This window comes from Malurus melanocephalus, unplaced genomic scaffold, assembly GCF_030028575.1.
Source record: "Malurus melanocephalus ecotype Western Australia unplaced genomic scaffold, MMel_1.1 scaffold_155, whole genome shotgun sequence".
Classification (NCBI taxonomy): domain Eukaryota; kingdom Metazoa; phylum Chordata; class Aves; order Passeriformes; family Maluridae; genus Malurus; species Malurus melanocephalus.
The window spans coordinates 404,336-424,551 of record NW_026623387.1 but is presented as its reverse complement, the minus strand read 5'-3'; the positions used below and the strand labels follow the sequence as shown (position 1 = coordinate 424,551).

At 39.1% G+C, this 20,216-nt stretch overlaps 1 protein-coding gene across 2 annotated transcripts in view; it reads right to left on the bottom strand.

Annotated features, from left to right (window-relative positions):
• Positions 1–20,216, bottom strand: part of ABCB11 (ATP binding cassette subfamily B member 11) — a 36,325-nt gene extending 16,109 nt beyond the window's left edge. For both annotated transcript variants that reach the window (XM_057371713.1, XM_057371714.1), the window contains exons 1-16: positions 20,141–20,216; positions 18,572–18,593; positions 17,134–17,181; positions 16,994–17,042; positions 16,086–16,327; positions 14,790–14,877; positions 13,766–13,899; positions 11,787–11,958; positions 9,820–9,944; positions 8,966–9,140; positions 6,770–6,883; positions 4,708–4,818; positions 3,651–3,776; positions 2,661–2,864; positions 1,193–1,363; positions 615–816 (exon numbers count right to left, since the gene is read on the bottom strand). In XM_057371713.1, the coding sequence (XP_057227696.1) occupies positions 615–816; positions 1,193–1,363; positions 2,661–2,864; positions 3,651–3,776; positions 4,708–4,818; positions 6,770–6,883; positions 8,966–9,140; positions 9,820–9,944; positions 11,787–11,958; positions 13,766–13,899; positions 14,790–14,877; positions 16,086–16,327; positions 16,994–17,042; positions 17,134–17,181; positions 18,572–18,593; positions 20,141–20,216 (2,059 nt within the window). The remainder of the gene's footprint in view (positions 1–614; positions 817–1,192; positions 1,364–2,660; positions 2,865–3,650; positions 3,777–4,707; positions 4,819–6,769; positions 6,884–8,965; positions 9,141–9,819; positions 9,945–11,786; positions 11,959–13,765; positions 13,900–14,789; positions 14,878–16,085; positions 16,328–16,993; positions 17,043–17,133; positions 17,182–18,571; positions 18,594–20,140) is intronic.

Sequence of the window (20,216 nt, the reverse complement as noted above, 5' to 3'; positions counted from 1 at the left end):
AGTCATAAATGGAATACTTCATAGAAGGCAAAGGGCATAATACAACCTTGCTACTCAACCTACATGTTTCACAAGTTTGATATTTGTATTTGACATGGTGAAGTTAATGGAATATTAGCCCAAGGACAATCTCACTTYGGATGTGACTGCTGAAGACTTTTCACCTATTTTAACTCTGCAATTGCTCTCTTATTTCAAGATAATTATATCCAATGTATGCTTCACAAAAATACGACAGATCATTCTATTAGGCTTTAATTGCCAGAAGCTTTGATTCAAATCTGCCTCTAGCAAAACAAAGCAGTTTCAGCATACTCTGTAATGTGCCTGAATTCCAAATGCAGCAGAACTGGACTTYTGGCACTCAGTGGAGCTATAAAATTATGGATATTGCAGGCCAGGACTGAAGTTTCAGGGCAGACTTATATTACAAAGATCATTCAGTGTATATGCAGCAAAGCCATTTTGGCCAGGGCTATCAGTGTATTACTTCAATGAATGATAAAATTCAGCCATAAAAGCAGAAGAAAAAAGAAGCTACAAGCCCTTATTAAAAGAGAATCTGAATTGTGTGGGCTTTTACATGATGTTACAAAAGAGAACAAAATGCTTACTTTCTGTTTCTTCTGTATTAGGTGCTGTTTCTCCTTTGCTTTGCAGGGTTACCAACATGAAATAAACCCCTTTCCTCTTCAGGAGCTCGTCGTGAGTTCCTCTCTCCACAGCCCTGCCGTGCTCAAAGCCGACAATGACATCGGCAGCTTTGATGGCTGACAGGCGGTGAGCGATGGAGATGGCGGTGCGGCCGAGGCGAGCCTGGGGGAGCAACAACAGCCCCACTGCCAGCACAGCCCRCTGAAATGCTGCCAAGGAGCTGGGCAAGCTAAAGGCTGCTCCAATTAACAGGAGTCTTTCTAGTGGATTCGGCTGACTTTGACTTCAGCTCCATCCACAGCCCACCCACAGAGGAGCGCATGTTTCTGGACAAAGGAAGCTATAGATTTCTGTTGATGTCCCAATGTAAGAAAAAAATATTCTCTGTCAATAATGCTAAGGTTCTACTTGCACATGAGAAACAGTCATTAAGAAAAGCTTCCCACTGATTTGTTGCAATTCAGTAGCACCCTCTGCAGAGTGCATTAAAAATAATTTCTGCCCATTCAAGTCTGATTTTTTATATAAAATAGCTAACCTTATGAAGCGCTTCTTGGACAACTGCTTCACTTTCATTATCAAGTGCTGATGTAGCCATATCTAGGAGCAGGATTTTGGGGTTTCGCACCAAAGCTCGAGCAATAGCTATCCTCTGTTTTTGACCTCCACTCAGCTGGCTTCCACCCTCTCCAACATGAGTGTCAAATTGCTGTGTGAAGGCAAAAAATGAAAATTAAACTAAGTAGAAAAAAAAAAACATTAAACTTCTGGAGAAGATATTGGTAAAATGTCTCTCAGATTTGTCCTTGGAGTAGACTTAAAATAAATTACTATATTTAAAAAAAAAAACCAAAAAAACCCCCCAAAAAAAACCAAACCCACAGTGCGGCAGATTCAAAGAAAAACAGGTGAAATAACTTCCTTCATAATGCACAAGATCATTTTGCCTGAACCAAGTTTCCAACCCCATGCCAAAAGTATGTAGTGGTTTAAAAGGTGAGATGTTCTGGTTCAGCTCAAAACAACTATATCAGCAAAAGCTGAAATGGTGAGGAAAYGCCCACCCACCCTCCATGATTCACAAGCAAACTTTTCACAGAGCTGGACGTGTCTGCTGATGACCTGTGACTCATGAACAGTGTCTGTGATTCATGGATACCATACCCTGGTGCCATCAGGTTCAGGTAGAGAATGAAATAAACACATAAAGCCTGGCATATTGAGAGACAGCATAATTATATTCACTTAGAGCTAAATCTTTTTTATTCCTCCATTTCCGTGAAATAAATAGGAGCTTTTAAACAGCCTTTCAGTGAAGAGTTTCCTGGAAGCCTGGAAATGCATGGATGGAGGACAAAGAGAATGTCCTAACATTGGTTAATGGTACTTGAATCCTGTCACTAACATTCACTATTGTAACATTATTTTCAGAAGCTATTTGGCAAAATAACATTCTAGAAAAGTAGACAGCTCAGTGCTATCCAATTTGGGCTTTGTAAGGAGGAACAATTGAAGCCCTGTCATCATTAGGGAAGAAACTGGAGAATAGGGAACCTCCAGCTGGCTTACAGARCTTGTACAAGGAGGTGAGGTTGTGAGCATCAGTACAGACAGCTCAAGTAATGCGTGCTGGTTAGTGAGAGGCTGGGCGCTACATTGTTTCTGGCCTGAGCAGAAATGGATCTCCACAGCATGGAAAATCCGAATTTTTAATCATGCTATCATTATTACCATGATACTGAATGTTGTGTAAGTGATTCCTGAGGAACTAATTCTTCTCGGGCTTGTATTTTAGGAGGAGGGGTTTGTTTGTTTTTGTAACTGGGTGGTAGACATGTAGTAAGACCTAACTGTAGTCAGAGGAAAGGCTGTTGCCTCCTATCTGTATTAATCATCTGCCCTTCCACCTGAGCACAAATAGCTGCAGGATAGCAGGGACAAAAGGACAAAAGGTTTATATTTTTTTTTATCGAATTCTGCCAAACACTTTCCAACACAAAGCATACCTGTGGTAAGTCCATGATGAAATTGTAAGCATTGGCCTGTTTGGCTGCTGTGATGATGTCTTCCATGGTGGCCTCATCCCGACCGTAGCGAATGTTCTCTGCAATCGTGGTGGCAAAGAGCACTGGCTCTTGTTCAACAATGCCAATCTGGGAGCGCAGCCACTGGATGTTCAGRGAGCGAATGTCATGGCCATCCAGGGTAACCTACAGGAGCCAATTACAACATGGACACCAAATTAGGAGAAAAAGYCAGGGACATTATACCCTCCAGTTTAGASATAAAGAAAGACACAATGGAAGTAWAGGGCCTGTGATGCTGTGTTCCATGACCAGCACAAAAATCAGCTTTCAGACACAGAAGGTGGCAGTAGCATAGGCTCTAGGAGTTGTGCTGCTTGATTTAATTTCCCATTTCTGCTTGGCCTCAGTGATAAAACCAGGTGAAAAGTAATCATGAAAATGATGATTATATCTTTACAATAGTTTGTTTCTTTGGTTTTTATACATTTAAATACAGGTCAACGTGCATGTAATTATGTGTTCCTATTTGATATAGGAACACATAAATGGAATGATATTTTGAATAGATGAAATTAATGTTCTTAGCCTAGCCATTACTAAGTGATAATTGCCTATACTTAAGCAATATCATGAATTAATGTTTAAATGTTCAATTCTGTGTTTTCCAGAAAACATTGGTCACTCTTGAATTATCGTATCTATAGGTGTAGCTTTTAAACAGATTTAGTACTGAATTTTTATTTTCTCCTGACAATTTGCTCTTTCACATAATTGTTTTTATAAGACTATTAAGCACTGTCTTATAAAAGAAACGTGTAGGAAGATATTTCACTCCTTTAAAAAAAAATTGGAAAAAAGAAGGAAATTAAAAGTGACTTAGTAGTCTTCCTTCCCACCTTGGAGAAGAAACTATGCCATTCTTTCAAGTTCTTGGGGCCAGAGAAACACATTCTAGGCTAGGACACTCACCATGCCATCAGTGGGGTCATAGAAACGCTGGATGAGCTGTATTGTCGTACTTTTTCCAGCTCCACTAGCTCCAACAAAAGCTGTTGTCTCTCCTGCTTTAATCACCATATTAAGGTTATCCAAAATCTTGACAGGAAAACAAAAAAGAAACAGAATTTATCTATTCTATCTATTTTAATTCTCCCACAGTCATACAACCAAGTGAGTATATTCTGTATTTTAAAGTAAAGATTCAAAGCAATATTAMAAAACTCACAAAAATATTGTGAAGAAAGAGGATGAAGCAAGCCACATACTTTTACAATGTTTGTAGATTTTTAGATGGAGAGCACTCATTTCCAGAACAGACAGGGAGATTTTGACCTTTCATTGTTCCTGTTGTTCATCATTTAGAACTAGTCAAGTTAGTAACACTAGAGAACTTTAGAAGTTATATTTCCTTTAAAGAACATTATGAATGTATGTTAAAGCATAAATATTAAGATTATAATAGTGAAATTCTGTAGAAAAATCTGATGCCACATGTGTTTTTGTCTGGAGAAGTAATAGCACTATTTTTTTTTGTCCAATAATACGCTTTTCCAAGGACAATTAGTCAACTCAAACAGGAGTAGAGAAATAGTGGAATATACAGCCTACACTCCTTCCCTTTCCTAGCATTTTAACAGGTCACATGGTGCATTCCAGGGTAATGGAAGAGTTTTTATGAAATCTCCTTGCACCATTCAGTTTATTACTTTGTGTTCTATCTCACATGCATCAATACAAGTGTATCGTGTATTGCAAGAGAAGCTGTATGCAGGTGAATTTGCCTGGGAGTTTATGTTCATCAGCAAGGAATGTGTTGATGTGGCAATGGATATGTCAGAATGGTAAAATAAGCAGAATGGAAAGAAGAAGAACCCCTTAATAGAAGAATTATTCAGTCTACTTTTAAACAAAGGGTCTGGGCTTCTTGGAAACAGCTTCTACTGAAGATACAGAAATTGCTGGCAGAGCCAGGGTATTTTGATTGTTTATAATAATTGTGTTCACAGGATGGGTAATGAATAATTACCTTTACATCTGGTCTGGAGGGATAATTGAATGTTACGTTATGAAATTCAATTTCACCTCGTACTTTATCCAGCTTGTAGCCATCTTCTGACATGCAGTCAATGGTGGGTTTCTAGGATGAAATGTATTGTGTTATTTATTTGCTGTTAAACAATCAGCTGTGCTGCAGTAGATAAACATTCCCAATACCATCCAAAGCCGTGGCACTTCTGTTTTAACAGCACTTGTCTGCATGGAGCCAGCTGCAGCCTCTGCCTCAGGGATAGCAGGCAAGGACATGGAATTGAGGGCCAGGGTGATGGGGGAGTTGTCACTGGTGGGCAGCACAGACAGGAAGGATGCACCCCATTCTCATTGGCAGCTTACTCCAAATACCACAGCCAAGCACTCAGCTAGTTTTTGCTGAAACAGAGCAGCTGAGTGAGGCACTTTGATTAAGCTAATCTAGCCAGTTCCTCAGGGATAAAATGACACTTATCTCTCTCATAAACATTCTCTCACAGCACCAAAAAACCAATTAATTGCTGAGAATCTGCAGACCTCACCACTTGGCAATTAAAACATCCATCCTTGTGCACCCCATCCTAAGAGCTGAAACATTGAAGTTGTCCTCTGAAATGCTTTGGGTTTTGCAAACTTTTGGCCAGGCCTTGGGTATTGTGGATTGCTAGACATGAGCRGAGAACTAAGAGATATTTGAGGAATCACAAAGAAACAAAATTTTCTAAGGACAGATTTCTGAAGCATGGAATACAGACAATGAATTGCAACTGTAGCAACAYCAATGTTTGATAATCAAAATGTGCGTGACTTTTTATATAGCCTAACAGATTGAAAATCAAAATGAGAAATGTGTATGTTCTAAAATATTAAGAACAGCTAAAAGTTTGGTCCCTCTTTAGGAATATAATTTACTTAAATTCAGATTCTAATCTATGAAGAGGTTTCACTGATCCTATAAATGGGAACCTCAACATGACTAAGTTTAGTGTGAGGGCAGARCTGTACTTGCACTGTCTAATCACAAATCCACAAATGCAGCAAGCAGATGGATCTAATTTTGTCACCCTTTCTCTACACAGATGAAATCTGACGTTGGTTTGCTTTTTTCTACCCTAAGATTATGTGACTCAGCCTTATCTTGAATTTTGTGATTAATCCTTACTGTTGCAACTCCTTATGATTTTAAATCTTTTTTTCTCAGAAAAACACATCCCTAATTAATCCCTATTTTTAGKTTATTTTAGAGCTTTAGCTTATGAAGTGTATATGTTTAATCTTYATTGCTGAAGTTTGAAGGGTTACTAAAATGTCTGTTAGCATCACCATAGCCTTATGTGCTCTGTAAAAGACAAGCAGCATTTTAAAGAGTTTAAATAACTTTTAGCACAATAAAGCTTGTCAGTGAACAGAGATAATACGTACTTTCAGAAATCAWCAGTATTTTTCCAGCCTCTGAATTTATAAAGATATAGAAAGGAGTCCCCATCAATAAATTACAGTGGGGTCTCAGGCTGTCTCATACAACCTTATTTCAAGTATCTATCTGTCTAGATAACATTGTGATTAGCATTTATCACTGCTGCATGACCAGTGCTGGAGCACCTTTGGTCCCATCTTAATTCAGGGTAGTTCTGGAACAGGTGACAGAGGCCACCCTCACCACTAATGCCAGTGAAGCCACAGCCTTTGACACCAKCTGGAAGCTGGGAGCTATGGGATGGTTGCTGCAAGCTTGGCTGCAGAGTGGCTGTTCCTGCCTGCCAGTACAGCTTCCATGGGCCAGCACTGATAAGTGATTGCATGGAAGGAGAAATGGGAACAAGGAACAGCAGCAGCTGAGGTAAAGCTTCATAGTTCCGAACCAGGCCACTTCTGTTGTGAATCTGTTCATGTTCTTTGAGCCCATGTGCATCCCAGTTGACTTTTCTATTGCACAGTCAATTTTGCTTTAATTGGACTCTTTTTTCTTCATTTACAGATAGCTAAAACTAGTACCACTTGGGGCTTATTTAATTATTTCCCCACTACTAAGTAACACAGCTTAGAAATGCAGTACTTACTTTATCTATTGTCTCAAAAATGTTTGTTGCAGCCCCACGACCAGTGGCAAAGGCTTCCAGACAGGGAGATGCCTGGCCAAGATTTAATGCTCCTACTAAAACACCGAAGAAAACCTGAAAGAGTGGAAACAGAAGTTAACAAGGAACCAACTAAGRCTGAAAATGCTGGCAGGGGCTTCAAAGAACAGGACACTGGAAGGTGATGAACATAAAGAAGGTAAAGGCTTACTTAGCACTTACACACCACTTCGATGCAAATTATTTCATTGTCTATTTCTACCAGCAGCAACCTGCATTGTTAAGTACAGCTTATTCTTCTCAGTGCTACCATACCAGGGTGTGCTTTTGAAAAATATTTGATTTTTTTTCTAGAATTTATTCTGTTTTACTTCTCCTTTGTTTTTCAGTTACAAGGTGTTTTGACAGAACAGATTATGAAGTCGGATAAGGTCCTTGGTGTAGGCTTTTGGTCCATTTTGTTACTTTGTTGTGAGGGGTAGTTTGAGCATTCACCCTGCACATGAGGAGACATGTGATGTAATGTCTGGTATGTAACCTTTTGCTCTGGTTTGGTCTGAAAATTCTGCTAAGGAGCAATCAAGGACCCACCTAAGCTATTGGATACAACACAAATGGCACTCAGGATAAATGGGGCAAAGTGTGTAAGGAAACACTACTGTTGAGAAAGAAATAGCAGCACACASGACTCAGCTCTCCTTTGCACCATAGTGATGTTTACTGGGAATATCCCTATAGCTAAAGTGAAGAAGCCTACCAAACACACACTGTGCATTGCACATCTGCACAGGGGTGTAGAGATCATGCCATACATTTACACTCAGCTTTACCACTAATTAATTCTCTTGTGTGAATGATCTTAAAGCAAGGGGGTTCTATGCCTGTCAGACATCATGAACATGAGGGAGCATGTTCTGTACACCTGGCAGAAGAGGAAGGGAAGGCAATACTTGATGTATCTCAATGCCGTATGGCTAGTGCACAACTTTTTGAGAGAGCAGGAAAAGCATATTTCAGTGTTTTGGATCTGCAAAATCCCCCTCCTACCCCCTGCCAGATTACGAGTATGTGGCAGAAAACATAAAGCACAAGAAAAATGACTGGAAATTGAGAGGAAGGAGAGCATAAGGGAGAGTCTCTCCACTGACAGCTACAGTTTTTCAGTGATAGGGTAGCTCCCCACTGTTTGCCATTCGTCATTTGGAAGCACAGGACAATAGTTATCATGTGCAAGGCAAGGAAATTTCTCACTTTGCTTTTCACTGCACTACCTCATTTCAGCTACTGGTGTTGACGCAAATTATTTCCTCCTTCAATAGAATGACTCAGGTTTACAAAGTTCTCAGGGTAATTCACCAAGTTCCATTTAGAAGGAAGCTTTACCCTGCATGCTGCAGGTGATTGGGAAATCTCATGGTGTGCAACAGACAGAGAARGAGCAAAAACAGATGTCTTATCAGAATACCCAGAACTTACTAAGGTTCAGGAAAAGTTGTTTTGGTTTTGGACTGGAGTCTGCCATTTAGACAGTCCTGGCTTAAGCAACAGACCAAATATCTGCAGATGCTGGCTTTGTTGCATTGAGGCCAGCAGTGTCTAAAGCACATACTTGTTCATGAGTGCCATGCAGGTTAGCACAGGTTTTGTACACACTGCAGCAGCCACAGCCAGTTGTGCTTTTTATCTGCATACGTGTTTACATGTCCTTTGTAAAAGAAAAAAACAAAACAAAAAAAAACCAAAAAAAAACCAAGAGGAAATGGTTTCTCAAAGGAACAGAAAGTGTTCATGAGACGGATTAATTAGATAGGAGAAGACTTTTTGGTTAGGTTTCTCTTTGCTACAATGTTTCTCATCATAAGGCTTTTCAGAGAAGCCAACATCCCAGAAGCCCCGTGCTGACCCACAAAATGGGAAAGCTAATTTCAGGCCTCTGACAATTGTTGTAGTGGGCTGTCAAATGGAAGAATTATTCTGATCACAGTAGGTAATATTCACAATCTTTAAAATAAACATAGATTTTTTTTTTAATCTTATCCAGCTGTGGAGTACATATACTGAGTAATGTTCTTTAAGACGTACATAGTGTTTGTTACCATTGAGCCACCAGATACCAGAACAGATAGGTGTTCCASAATTATTCTTTCAAAGAACAGTCCAGAAAAGCTAAATGAGTACCTGCAGAAGAGTGCCAGGGGAATACTCTTCTTCTTCAAGAACAAGTTTAGAGCCATACCAAAAGGCTAATGCATAACTTAGAAAAATTATAAACCACATGTAACCAGTGAATAATCCCATTATTATTCCTTTTCGAATTCCCCAGTGCTGAGCAAACACCAGGTTCTTATCATATCTGTAGAAAGAGAGAAAGATAAAATGGAATTAAATCAATTTGACAGAAATTTTAAAATTATCAAAGACCATCAAAATGAGGCACCTTTGATGAATCAGCAAAATGTCCACACATAGGGTCAATACAGAATCACTCTGAAGGGAGACATCACTGCTGAAACCAGCAATACTCCCATCATCATGAAATCCTTGTACATTCTAGTGTAATAAGCACAAGAAAAGCCACACTCACTGCAGATACCTCACTATGGGGTTTAGATTTTTAGCAGAGTAACATGGAATTTGAGAATTTGGCCAAATTCCAGAGCACATCCTACAGCCATGTTATGCTTTTATAGAATTTAAGAGAAATTTGCAATATCAAGTCATGTCTTGCTGAAACTAATTCTTCTACTTAGCTTAAAATTACTCAGAGTTTTCAGATGTGGTGCAAAAGTGATAYATCAGACAGTGTTTAGGGAAATATTGGACAAATATTCCTACAAGTAAGAAAGAATTGAAAATAGTATTTCTGATGCTTTATTTCACTGGTAGACTGAATTATAAAACTAGTTTTGCATCCATTCCTTAGTCATCATTGTAGAATATAGAGATTTATTGCTGTGAATCCGATGTGCATTACAGCATTACATTGCTTCAGGGGAAAGAAATCAGAGACCTTACAGTTTGTTCAAACAAACCTTTCAACTTCTTTCTTCTCCCCACCGAAAGCAGCCACTGTTCTGATGGATGAGAGCACTTCATCAGCCACAGCTCCAGCTTTTGCATAAGCCTTTAATTCCCGGCCTGTGAGTTTAGCCACAGCCTACAAAAGCATRAGCAGAGCTGGTTACACCTGAACTGTAGGTACAGAAAAGGACCATGATAAGCAATGCTGGCTGTCACTCTGTGCTGGCTGCTCTGCATGAGGTCACCTCCTGCACCCCAAACAGGCTTTGATAAGCATGCTGCACACTCAGGCCTTCCAGTACTAGGGCATATGCCTTTGTAGCATATGTTTTACAACAGCTCTGCTGCAGGGAGTTAGAAAGAGCAGCTGACAACTCCTGCTTGCCCTCCCTCCCTGTCTCYGCTCTGACGGGGCTGAAGCAGATTGCAGGCTGAGGGATGTGCACAGTGGGAGGAAGGGGGAGCTTAAGTGCCAAAAGCAGCCCTTTAGCCAATGTGGCAGAGCCTACTTCAGGAAAAAGAGGTAACTGTAGTGGTGGAGGATGATAAAACAAATGGTTGCCCACCACTGTGCTTTGTTTCTTGGGCTGACAACAAACAGGTCCCTACAGAGCAGCCCAGAGAATACTGGATGCCAAAAACTTACTGAGACAAAAAAAAAAAATCTCAAATTAATGGGAGAAAATGTAGTCATGTACAATTGTACACAGAGATACCACATTGACTTGGGAATGAGATATCATTAGAAAGTGTAATGTGTCATTCTTTGCTTTCCCTCTTCAAATACCCTAYCCCATGCATCTATTAGCACCTTTTGAAGACAGTAAACCAGGCTAGATTGACCTTGGGTCTATTTTCTTCATAGTAAAAAACAAAGACTTGGGCTGGAAAGGCTTTATAATGAGGAAAYATTTTACAGGAGGTATGTCACTGGAAAGAGATGGATGCAGAGAAATAAGAATGAAAAGGGGGAAAATAACAAACATAAAGGGGAATAAGGTCAGAAACAAATTGCAAATGAAGGAAAAACATTTCGGGTTTTATTTCATTCCCTGCCAAGCTCCTACTCTACTACTACACAAGTCATTATTCATGTCATCTATTTGCAGCCAGCACAAGGTGCTAAAGGAGAGCTGGAAGACAAGAAATTCATCACAGTTACATTAGAGGTTTGATAGCAAAATGATAGCAAGCTGTTCCTGGTGTGAAAGAAATGAGATTGCCAGAGGGCTGAACCCAACAAGAATGCAGAAGATGAGCAGGAAYTGCCCAGCCCTGCTGACTGTGGGAGAAGAGGTGAGTGGACAGAGTATCCTGCAGTCTCCCTCTTCACTATCCTTCCCCTGTACAGTAACAGAAAGTTTTCAGGAAGTGGATGGAGAAGCAGAACAGGAACAACTGGAAGAAGATGCAGCAGYTTACAGGAGCAGGGACAGCTTGAGGTAAGTTTGAATAGTTGTTTTCAACTATTTTGTCTCTGAAATATTTATGCTCACCAGTCCTCTGTTGACTTTTGTTTTTGTTGTTGTTTTCCAGCGATGTTAACAAAATTTATCTCTCTCTCTCTATTTTTTTTTTCTCTCTCTATAAGTCTCTGAAACTTATCACCCAGAAAAGTTACTAATTTACAGAGAAATAAGTCCTATATCTGGCAACCATCTAAAACAGGTGTATAATAACAGAGGAGGTAAAGGCCAGCTTCTGATCTCAGCCATAACACCCATCCCCAGGACCCCAAGAAGGTACGCTTACCCATCTTAGAAGCAGGATTTATTATTCTGGGAATCAGAATAAACCAAGTGGAAGCAAAGCTCACACCCCTCCCTCCATCCCTACCCCATTAGTCAGTGCTACCATGACCATAATCTGCCTCCCTTGACTTTAAGGGGTGAAATCGACTTCACCAATCCTCACAGTTCTCTGCCATGATCTTCCCTGCTCAGCATTGCCCAACACGAATCTTTCACAATTCACTCACCAAGCCATAGAGAGCTGCTCCAACCCCCAGCAGAGGGCTGACKGCAATGATAACCAAGGTTAGTTTCCAGCCGCTGACAAATCCCAGKAGGAATCCACACACAAAGGTGGTTATGCGCTGGATGAAGATTGCTACTTGGTCAGCAATAGCCTCATTGATTTTGTTAACATCGCTGGAAAACAACAAAAACAAAAACAAAAGTCAACAGAAGACTGGTGAGCATAAATTTTGTTTATGTTGCCGGTCTTGGCCACATTTGTGTTAGTTGCTTTTCACTGGAGGGGGCCCTTCCTCATTCCAATCCTTTCACCACCAGCCCGTACAAAGACTCCACACTACAACGAGAAAACTTGATGTCCTTGCAATAGAGAAGGCTTTTAGGCATGAATACTGCAGAGAAGAGACTGTCCTCTCACAGGAAAAATTGTCCTGGCAGCAGTCTCATTCACTAGCTGGCTCTTACTACCATGTCCCAGCTGATTCAAAGGATGGTGCAGAGTCATGCCAGCTGGATGCAGCTATCTGATACAGGAAAAACAGCATAGTGATATTCCTCACATCATGGGGCACTGAGAATGCACCATCCTGCCCTGCTGAAGGGATAGCAAAAGGGAGGAGGGCTCTGATTCTCTTCTAGCTCCACCTTCTACCGCCGCCCGGTTCYTCTCTGCTCCCTACCAGAACTTTGCTCTCTAAAAGAGACAGAGGGTGGGGAAATCAAGGAGGGCTACTTTATRACTGAAGGCAGAGGGAAAACATAACAGTTCTATCACATGGAGGACAGTGGTGCAGCAGTTGACATCATTTAACCTCCAGGCAGTTTTGGAGTTCATTTGCTCACTCTTGTCAGCACAGAAAAAGTGTCTTAAAGCTAAACAGTCCTTACACYTCTGCTACTCTTGGCTACTACCTCACCTCTGACATCAGAACAACTKGGAACTCCTGGAATAAATTGTAGCAAGTGGCCTTGAAATTTAACGTGCAAAGTTGTAATCTTATCAATATGTCAAGTGAAATTACAGTCCTCTGTTGYAAGAGTGTTGAGTAAAAGAACATATTTATATTTCTTCAGGCAAATGCTGTTTGCAGTCAGGAAGCTTTTGTAGGCACAGGACAATCTTGTTCCAAAAGAAGGGAACTCTTATTTATTAGACAAATACATGCTTAGTTCCTACTTTTTCCAAAGAAATTCTTCCCAGAAACTAAAGCTTGCCATTTATTCTTCATGAAAAGAACACCCAGAAAGTAATAGCAACCAATGAGTAAAGGCAAATAMAATGCCTTCCCACTACAGGAAAGTCTCCTGCAAATGTGACTGTTAGGCAGGCACAACTGAGAACAGGAAGCCAYCTACAGTCAGCATATTCACCCCACAGCTGCCTGCAGCCTGAAAACAGGAACTACTGAGGAGCAAGCCTTAAACTCTGCTTTTTTTCAGGGCTAAATGTTTACCCAGGATAAGAAGGTTTTTCCAGCTGCCTAGGGACACTTTCTAAAGGTAAATGCTTATGTCATCTTTAGCAGAAGATTAAGCAAGGCTCTTTCCTCCTAAAATCCAACAAATGGTAAGTGTGCCCCTAATGTAATTTTCATTTCTGGGAAGTAAGAGAGGGTTTAAATCAACATCTGGACTCAGGGAGTGTGCACTAGCAGCCAAATTACAGATCACTCTGAAAGGACGCGGCACAAAAGAGAGGAGAGGACAACTGGAAAAAAACCCTACCCCAAAACCCATCCAACCATCCCATTCAAAAATTCACTGACAGACAAGGCATGAAAGGGAAATAATTTAACAGTTTAACAATTATGGTACTCAGTTCAAATATGGAGGAGCTAATCAGTCTGGTTGCTGCTCCCATGAACATAGCTAAATCTCTTCTAAGAGGTGTTTGTCAAATGCCTGATTACTGGCACTCTGCAGTGCTTGGAAGGAATTGTGCAATGTTTTCTGTATCATACGGGTTTTTTAGATTACTTACTCAGAAATTCGGGTGTTCAGTTCTCCTACAGATGTACAGTCAAACCAGCCTATATCCATTCGCATTATTTTTCTGAAATAAGCTTTCCTGATTTTCTGTATCTGACGAGCTGCAGACATAACCCAAAAGCAGATCTGGGAAAAGCACAAAGCAGCTGATAAATTGCAGTGAAAAGTCTTTCTACTCCCAACAAATCAGAAAAAAGCAATTTGGCTAGAATAGGAAAAGCTATTGATAAAATTACTATTCAGGTAAAATACATTCTGGCTAAATAGACATAATAGTTGTTTTGATCTTTATATAATCCAACAATTTTATGCAGCCTCTGTATCAAGCATTTTTCTCAGCTCTGATAGGATGAGAGGAGAGGCAAGTTAAATTACTTACCCTGTTACATGAATGCCATATGAACAATATTTTTTCCATCTACAACTGTAAGTAATACAGGGATGGCAGCCATCCTAYCTCAGYAAAATTCTTGGATAGTTTTCAGRAAGGAGATTGACAARTGATTTTTAMTATTATAAAAAGCTTCAAAGGCCAYGGACCCTTCAGCAGACTATGCAGGAATCATTCAAGCTTTTGACTCACTTCAGTCATAAAGACTGAACTATTACTACAGAGTATGTAGGGCACRATTCTTCTCCAGCATTAGTTTTAYACTAGTATTGTTCTGTCATATCTCTGTAATATAAACAGGACTCAACACAGCTGAGGTSCCTACTGGGAATCTGCAAGTCCTTCAGCTGTTATTTTAGGAGGGCATGTGGATTCCACAGTAGGCACACTTGAGCAAGTATTGCTTGTGGTGTGGGTACAATTGTCCTTTTACAAAGGTACACATGCAGAAATCCAAGGAACTCTCAGATTGCCAGAGTTAACGTGTTTCAGCAATAGAATGAGAACTGAAAGCATCTGTTCTGCTCAAATAAGTAGCTAAGCAGTCAAAACTAGCATAATTTAGATAAACTTAATTATTTAGTGATTTAAACTTTGAAATCAAAATAGAAAACAAAATACTGACTTGGAGGTATCCTAAMACAAGTATGGCACAACCAATTCCTGCATAGTATCCTGCAAACTTGGTCATTTCATGTTCAATGTCCAGCAGCCTGAAAAAAGAAAAAAAAAATGAGCAATACTGTTTCAAGTTTCTCACAGATTTCTATCTGGTGTTTCCTCAGGTTAGAGTCAGGTCAGATGCAAGTCAGTTTATTTTTCTAMCAGTGGCATTGTCTCCCAATAATGAGGCTATTGCTAGTGGCTGGTTTCTTTGTTCTGCGTGTTACACAAGGGTAGGGAGCTGGCAGGTACCAAAAAAATGCTCTGCCATCCTGGAGCAGCCCTGCAGTGTCTGGGAAAYGCCCCCAGACTGCGGAACAGCAAAGGTGAGAGCATTTCAGAGAAGAAACAAGTTTTCATTACATGTTGAATGTGCTTGCCTTGTGCCATTACACCAACTAATAACATTCAGATTTCAACTGCATTTTACAGAGAGAAGTGAGGGCTGCTAAAGTAAATTCAAATATTACTTTTTACCATAAACTTGCTAATTTGAACTGATAATTTTTGTTACTCAAGTAGGAATGCTAATTTACTTCTAATATCAGTGAAAGGCTTCAAATTGCTGCTTTTTAGAACCTTTGAAAGAGGTTGTTATAGATATAGTTGCCTTTAGAAAACTTCTTCGAAATATCCCACAGACAGCAAATTTTATTTCATTTACCCAAAATTTTGTACACTGAAATTTTAAGCCAAAAGGGAACACCAGGTTACGTATCAGAAGTCATTAATCTATTTTCTCTGATTACACTGTARGTARTAATGACTTCTGGTCATCCTGGTTAGGACTTAGTCACCTTTAGGTGCCTGCTGACTTCTGAGCAAGTWAGCTAAACTTCTGTCACAGAGAGAAATGAGCATTTCTAGAATGCARTTAATCTTAGCTTGTGGGGGATGTCTGAGGCAGATCAAAAGAACTGCCCCATAAGACTACTTGTTTCTTTCCATTAAATGTAATAAATGAAGTCTAGATAATTTGTTCAGATACAGATACCTGTTAAGGCCAAATTTGAACCTGTAACTTTTCCTAAGAATCGATTTTTTGGTGCATCTTTACAAGAGATCCAAGCCAACCTTCTGTCCCTCCAGATAATATTTCTAGCTCAGAAACAGGACTATGTAAMAAGAACTATGCCTCTTTTCTACCTTATGAACAGAAAATGTAAGATTTAGAGGCTGAACWGGACCTTCAATAGCAATGCATTTTCTGACAAGCTATGATAACAATGAGAAAGAAACAAACATACCCATTACTCACCCACATCTTATTGTAGCATTCTTTTCATTCTGATGAATAGTACCATTAATCCAYRCTATGGTGTTATTCACACATGTCTTGTTTGGGTCCTTCAGCTCTTGCATTTCAATGTCATATTCAATAAATGTGTCTGCCATTGCACCAAACACAAGCAACACTGCTGGTTGGGCTACTCCATGAACAATAGCACAGAAACTACCAGCAACCATCATTAAAATCTCCATAGATGATGCAAATCGAAACTAAAGAAAGAAAAAATACGGTTTCTGCTGAGAGACAGTCTTCATACTGGTTGCATCATTAATTAGGTGGATCAGCTAAAAACATTCTCTTTAAATTTCAGAATTATCTTCAATATAGAAAGAAGACAAATCTCTCTGTCCAATCTAATCTAATTACATCTGTGATTACAGCCTCATAAATTATTATGAGCTTCCTTTTAACATGTGAATGAATGTATTATCATATAACATTAATAAATCAATATCATTCCACATTGTCATTATTTCAGAAACTAGCCAAGAGATTAAGAATAGTAAGTATAATTCATATATATAGTCTACTTTGCAGATTTCCTGTGGGGACAGAGAGAGAGCAAAGGGAGGAAAAAGCCTTAGGGCATTATGTAGACCCTCTGAATAGAATTAGCCAATTTCTCAAAAGTCTGAGAAATTGTACTAGAAAACCAACAAAACATCTCAGAGCAAGTTCTCATAGTTAATATTCTAAAAGACAAGAAATTCTATTGAATTCCTACTGAATTTTAYTGGTAGGATTTCAGGCCAAAAGATYTGATCCTTAGAAGTTTGRCTTAGTCACAGCTATACMCCAAAACAACCTCARTGGTTATTGTCACTTATTCTGCACTACAATACACATCAAATATTTATAGACATTGCTTTCATTACCAGCTGAAAGAAGCCAACACGYGCAGTGTTCCCCTTCTTCTCTGACGACCTTTAACAACAGAAAACATAAAATTATAAACTTGTAGTTTAGCACTTATTTTATTCTATATGAAAAGTATAAAGAATTGAACTTAACTCACTTTTCATTTTTCTTCTCTATAAAAGGCTCTTCGTGTGTATAGAAATTTCTGGTAAAAGGATAAGATTGTACATTATTACTTTTACTCTCTTTGTTTCTTCTTTGAAATGACATTTTATTTGAGATATTTTGCCTCAGACTACAAAAGATAAGCTGTTTGTTTCAGATTTCTTTGGAACCTGTGATTTGATGGTTCTTTTAAATTTTAGGCAGGGACAAGAATGGAGGTTAGGTTAAAATTGTCTAAAGGTTTATACTTTGTTCCATGAGCAGCTCCTCAAAACACTGTTGCTATAAYGTGAGTTCTTTGAGGCCAGCTAAAKAAAAAYCTACTGCCCAAAATTGCTGGCTAGTCCTTTCTTTAAGACAGAGAAAKGTCCTGTTCCCATTCCTTCTTATATGATATTGCCTGATTAGTCACACTGCCATAGAGCAGTAGAATCTCTCACCCTATCATAGCTGKTTTTTTCTTCAGTGCTTACATTATRTGTGATCAGTTCAAATCAAAGGGACTGATTGCCCTGTTATGGATGGGATCCATACATAGCWAGGGATCAGCAGCAGCTGTGCACATTCAATGATGAATAGGTAGGGATATTCTATTTGTGGTGGGTTGTTTTGGTTTGGTTTTTAATGAAGCAATTTAATTCAATCTATATTTGTCAAAAAATACTTCCAGAAACCAGATCTTAGAAAGCCTAAAGGAAGCTTTTCTTCAGGTATGTAGGATCATATGTGTGTTACATGTGAAAGTCCARCTTGGGTTTCAAGGTGCAAAGACAYGGTAGACCTTTAATAAKGGGCTAGTGYTTTCTTACATGGGCAACCTGACAAGGAGAAAAATTAGGAGATGCTCTAGTTTTCCTACTCTAGGGGTAGCTCCCAGACTGGGTACACTGTGTCAGAAAGAGCTGGCTCSAATTCTAGCATTAAGTTGTCAAACCTACTACAGAGCTGTCCAAAAGTCTAGGAAGGAGGAAGCTCTAAATCCCAATCAGATCTCTGATAATAGGTGAAAGTMAAATTCTTTAAATCATCCCAGCTTTTAACTACCCAGAATTCAACATTTAAATCTTAATATCTAAGATAATTCCTTTTACTTTAAAATCTCACAGTTAAGCTTTAAGAGAAATTAATCAAGATCGATTAAAATTCCTGCAAAAGTAATTTTTCAAACTAAAATCACATAAGAAAGATAAATTTGAATATCAAAAACATTTTCAGAAGGAAGATCATRTTGATGGCATTTATGTTTTTAAAGGTTTCTAGGACTGCTTTGGTCTACCTGTTCCAGTTGTATCAAATAAGGCAGTTCAACTGCTAGAGAACAGCTTTTTTTAAAAAATAAAAATAAAAATTCTGTCGATTTGATCCAATGACATWAAATTCTTTGAATATTCCTAGAAATATTGATTGTTCCATTAGTGTACATGACTTACTCTGATTTCTTGAAGCCGTTACCTGTTATGGAAAATAAATGTACAGTCTAGTTAATGATTATTGTTAAAGTACATAATCTTATTTATACATGTGAAACATAAACTCTAGAATACCATAGGATCTGATCATTTCTGAGTTATAAATATCTTATTCTCACTAGTACATATAGCCAGGATGTGGTTTACACTAAGCATTCTTCAGGACATTTGCCAAAAGTAATTTTCATTGCAGGCAGTTTGCTAATATTCAGCTAGCTGTCGTGGGCACTGTCTCTTTGAGGATACTGCCATACTGTCACTCCATGCATGCTCCCTGGAAAGAGGAGTGGTAGCTCTTCAGTCTTGCCTGCCAACAACTCAAACTCCAAACCCTGTGGAAGAGGGGCAGTTGTAGTCCTGGGTAGGATGAACTTGTCACACTGATGTCTTCTCTTGGGACATTGTCTAAGGAACCACAGCTTAGAGAAACRGAATCCTACTACAAGACATAATTACATTGTAGGACAATTCCTTAGTCCCTAGAAAAGGTCTGGATTTAGCCCCTTTCAAAAGATTCTGTGAAGGACTTAGTAAAGCTTTGGGAAAGATACTGTAGCAGTTCAACAACCTGCTCCTTAYAGACTGTATTTCCAAGGAAACTGAGGAACTGGAGGCAAACTCACTTGATAGGCTAAAAAAACCCAAATGTCAAAAGAAGAATAGTCTTTTGCCAGTAGATGGTCTCTTGCAAAAATCTCTTAACAATTTAAAGCAGCAAGTGTGTAAAACAAACTAGCAGACAAAAAACAACTCCTCAAACCAGCAAGACAAGTCTAAGCAACCCAGGAGTTCAGTGTCTGTAAGAGATGAACAGTTTTCTGTCCCAGAAGTTGGACATATCTCCTTTATCTGTAGTGCAATTTAGCTTCCATTACAGATTACTGTTTTGCTTTCCTTTGTACTTTATTACTTTATGATCACACTCTTGTTTGTTTTTTTTTGTTTGTTTTGTTTTTCTGAGGTCTTACAAATAGAACTCAAAATATTTAGCAGTTTCTCTTCATGCTTCTCCTTGTCTCTTGCTGCATTTGGACTGACAAAATGGAAAAATGCACATTGCAAAGGAAAAATGGAAAAAAGGAGGACAAGCTCTGATGAGAAGTGGGAATGCAGATCTTCACTTMGAATTAGCTCATAAGAATTCTGCCTGATATATGAATGACTCCAAATATGAGTGTTTGCTGGAAGAAACAATGGAAGACAGCACTTTTTACTTCTTTTTCTTCCTCAATAAAAGCCTTTTACTTGTACAATGAAGCACCAAGTGTAGAAAAGATACCTGTGTAGCTACCTTGAACTTGGTTAGTTGACCTGTAAAGATAGTCCMTGAGTAGGGGCTATTATATATAGTTTTATACAAAAAGTTGTTTTGGGGGCAGCATACTTGTGACAGCAGGTACCTCATAACTCTATTTATTCCACAGACTATTTGCTTTGTATTCTGTAGACTATTTGTTTCACTTCAACCACCCACCACCTATTTTCCATGMTTTATAACATAAGGAGGTGACTGAAGAAAAAACTTCTTACATTTTCCATCTGAGTCAAAAGCATAGTTATCCTCTCCCAACCTCTTGATGCTACGCAGAACAACTGGGTCAGACAT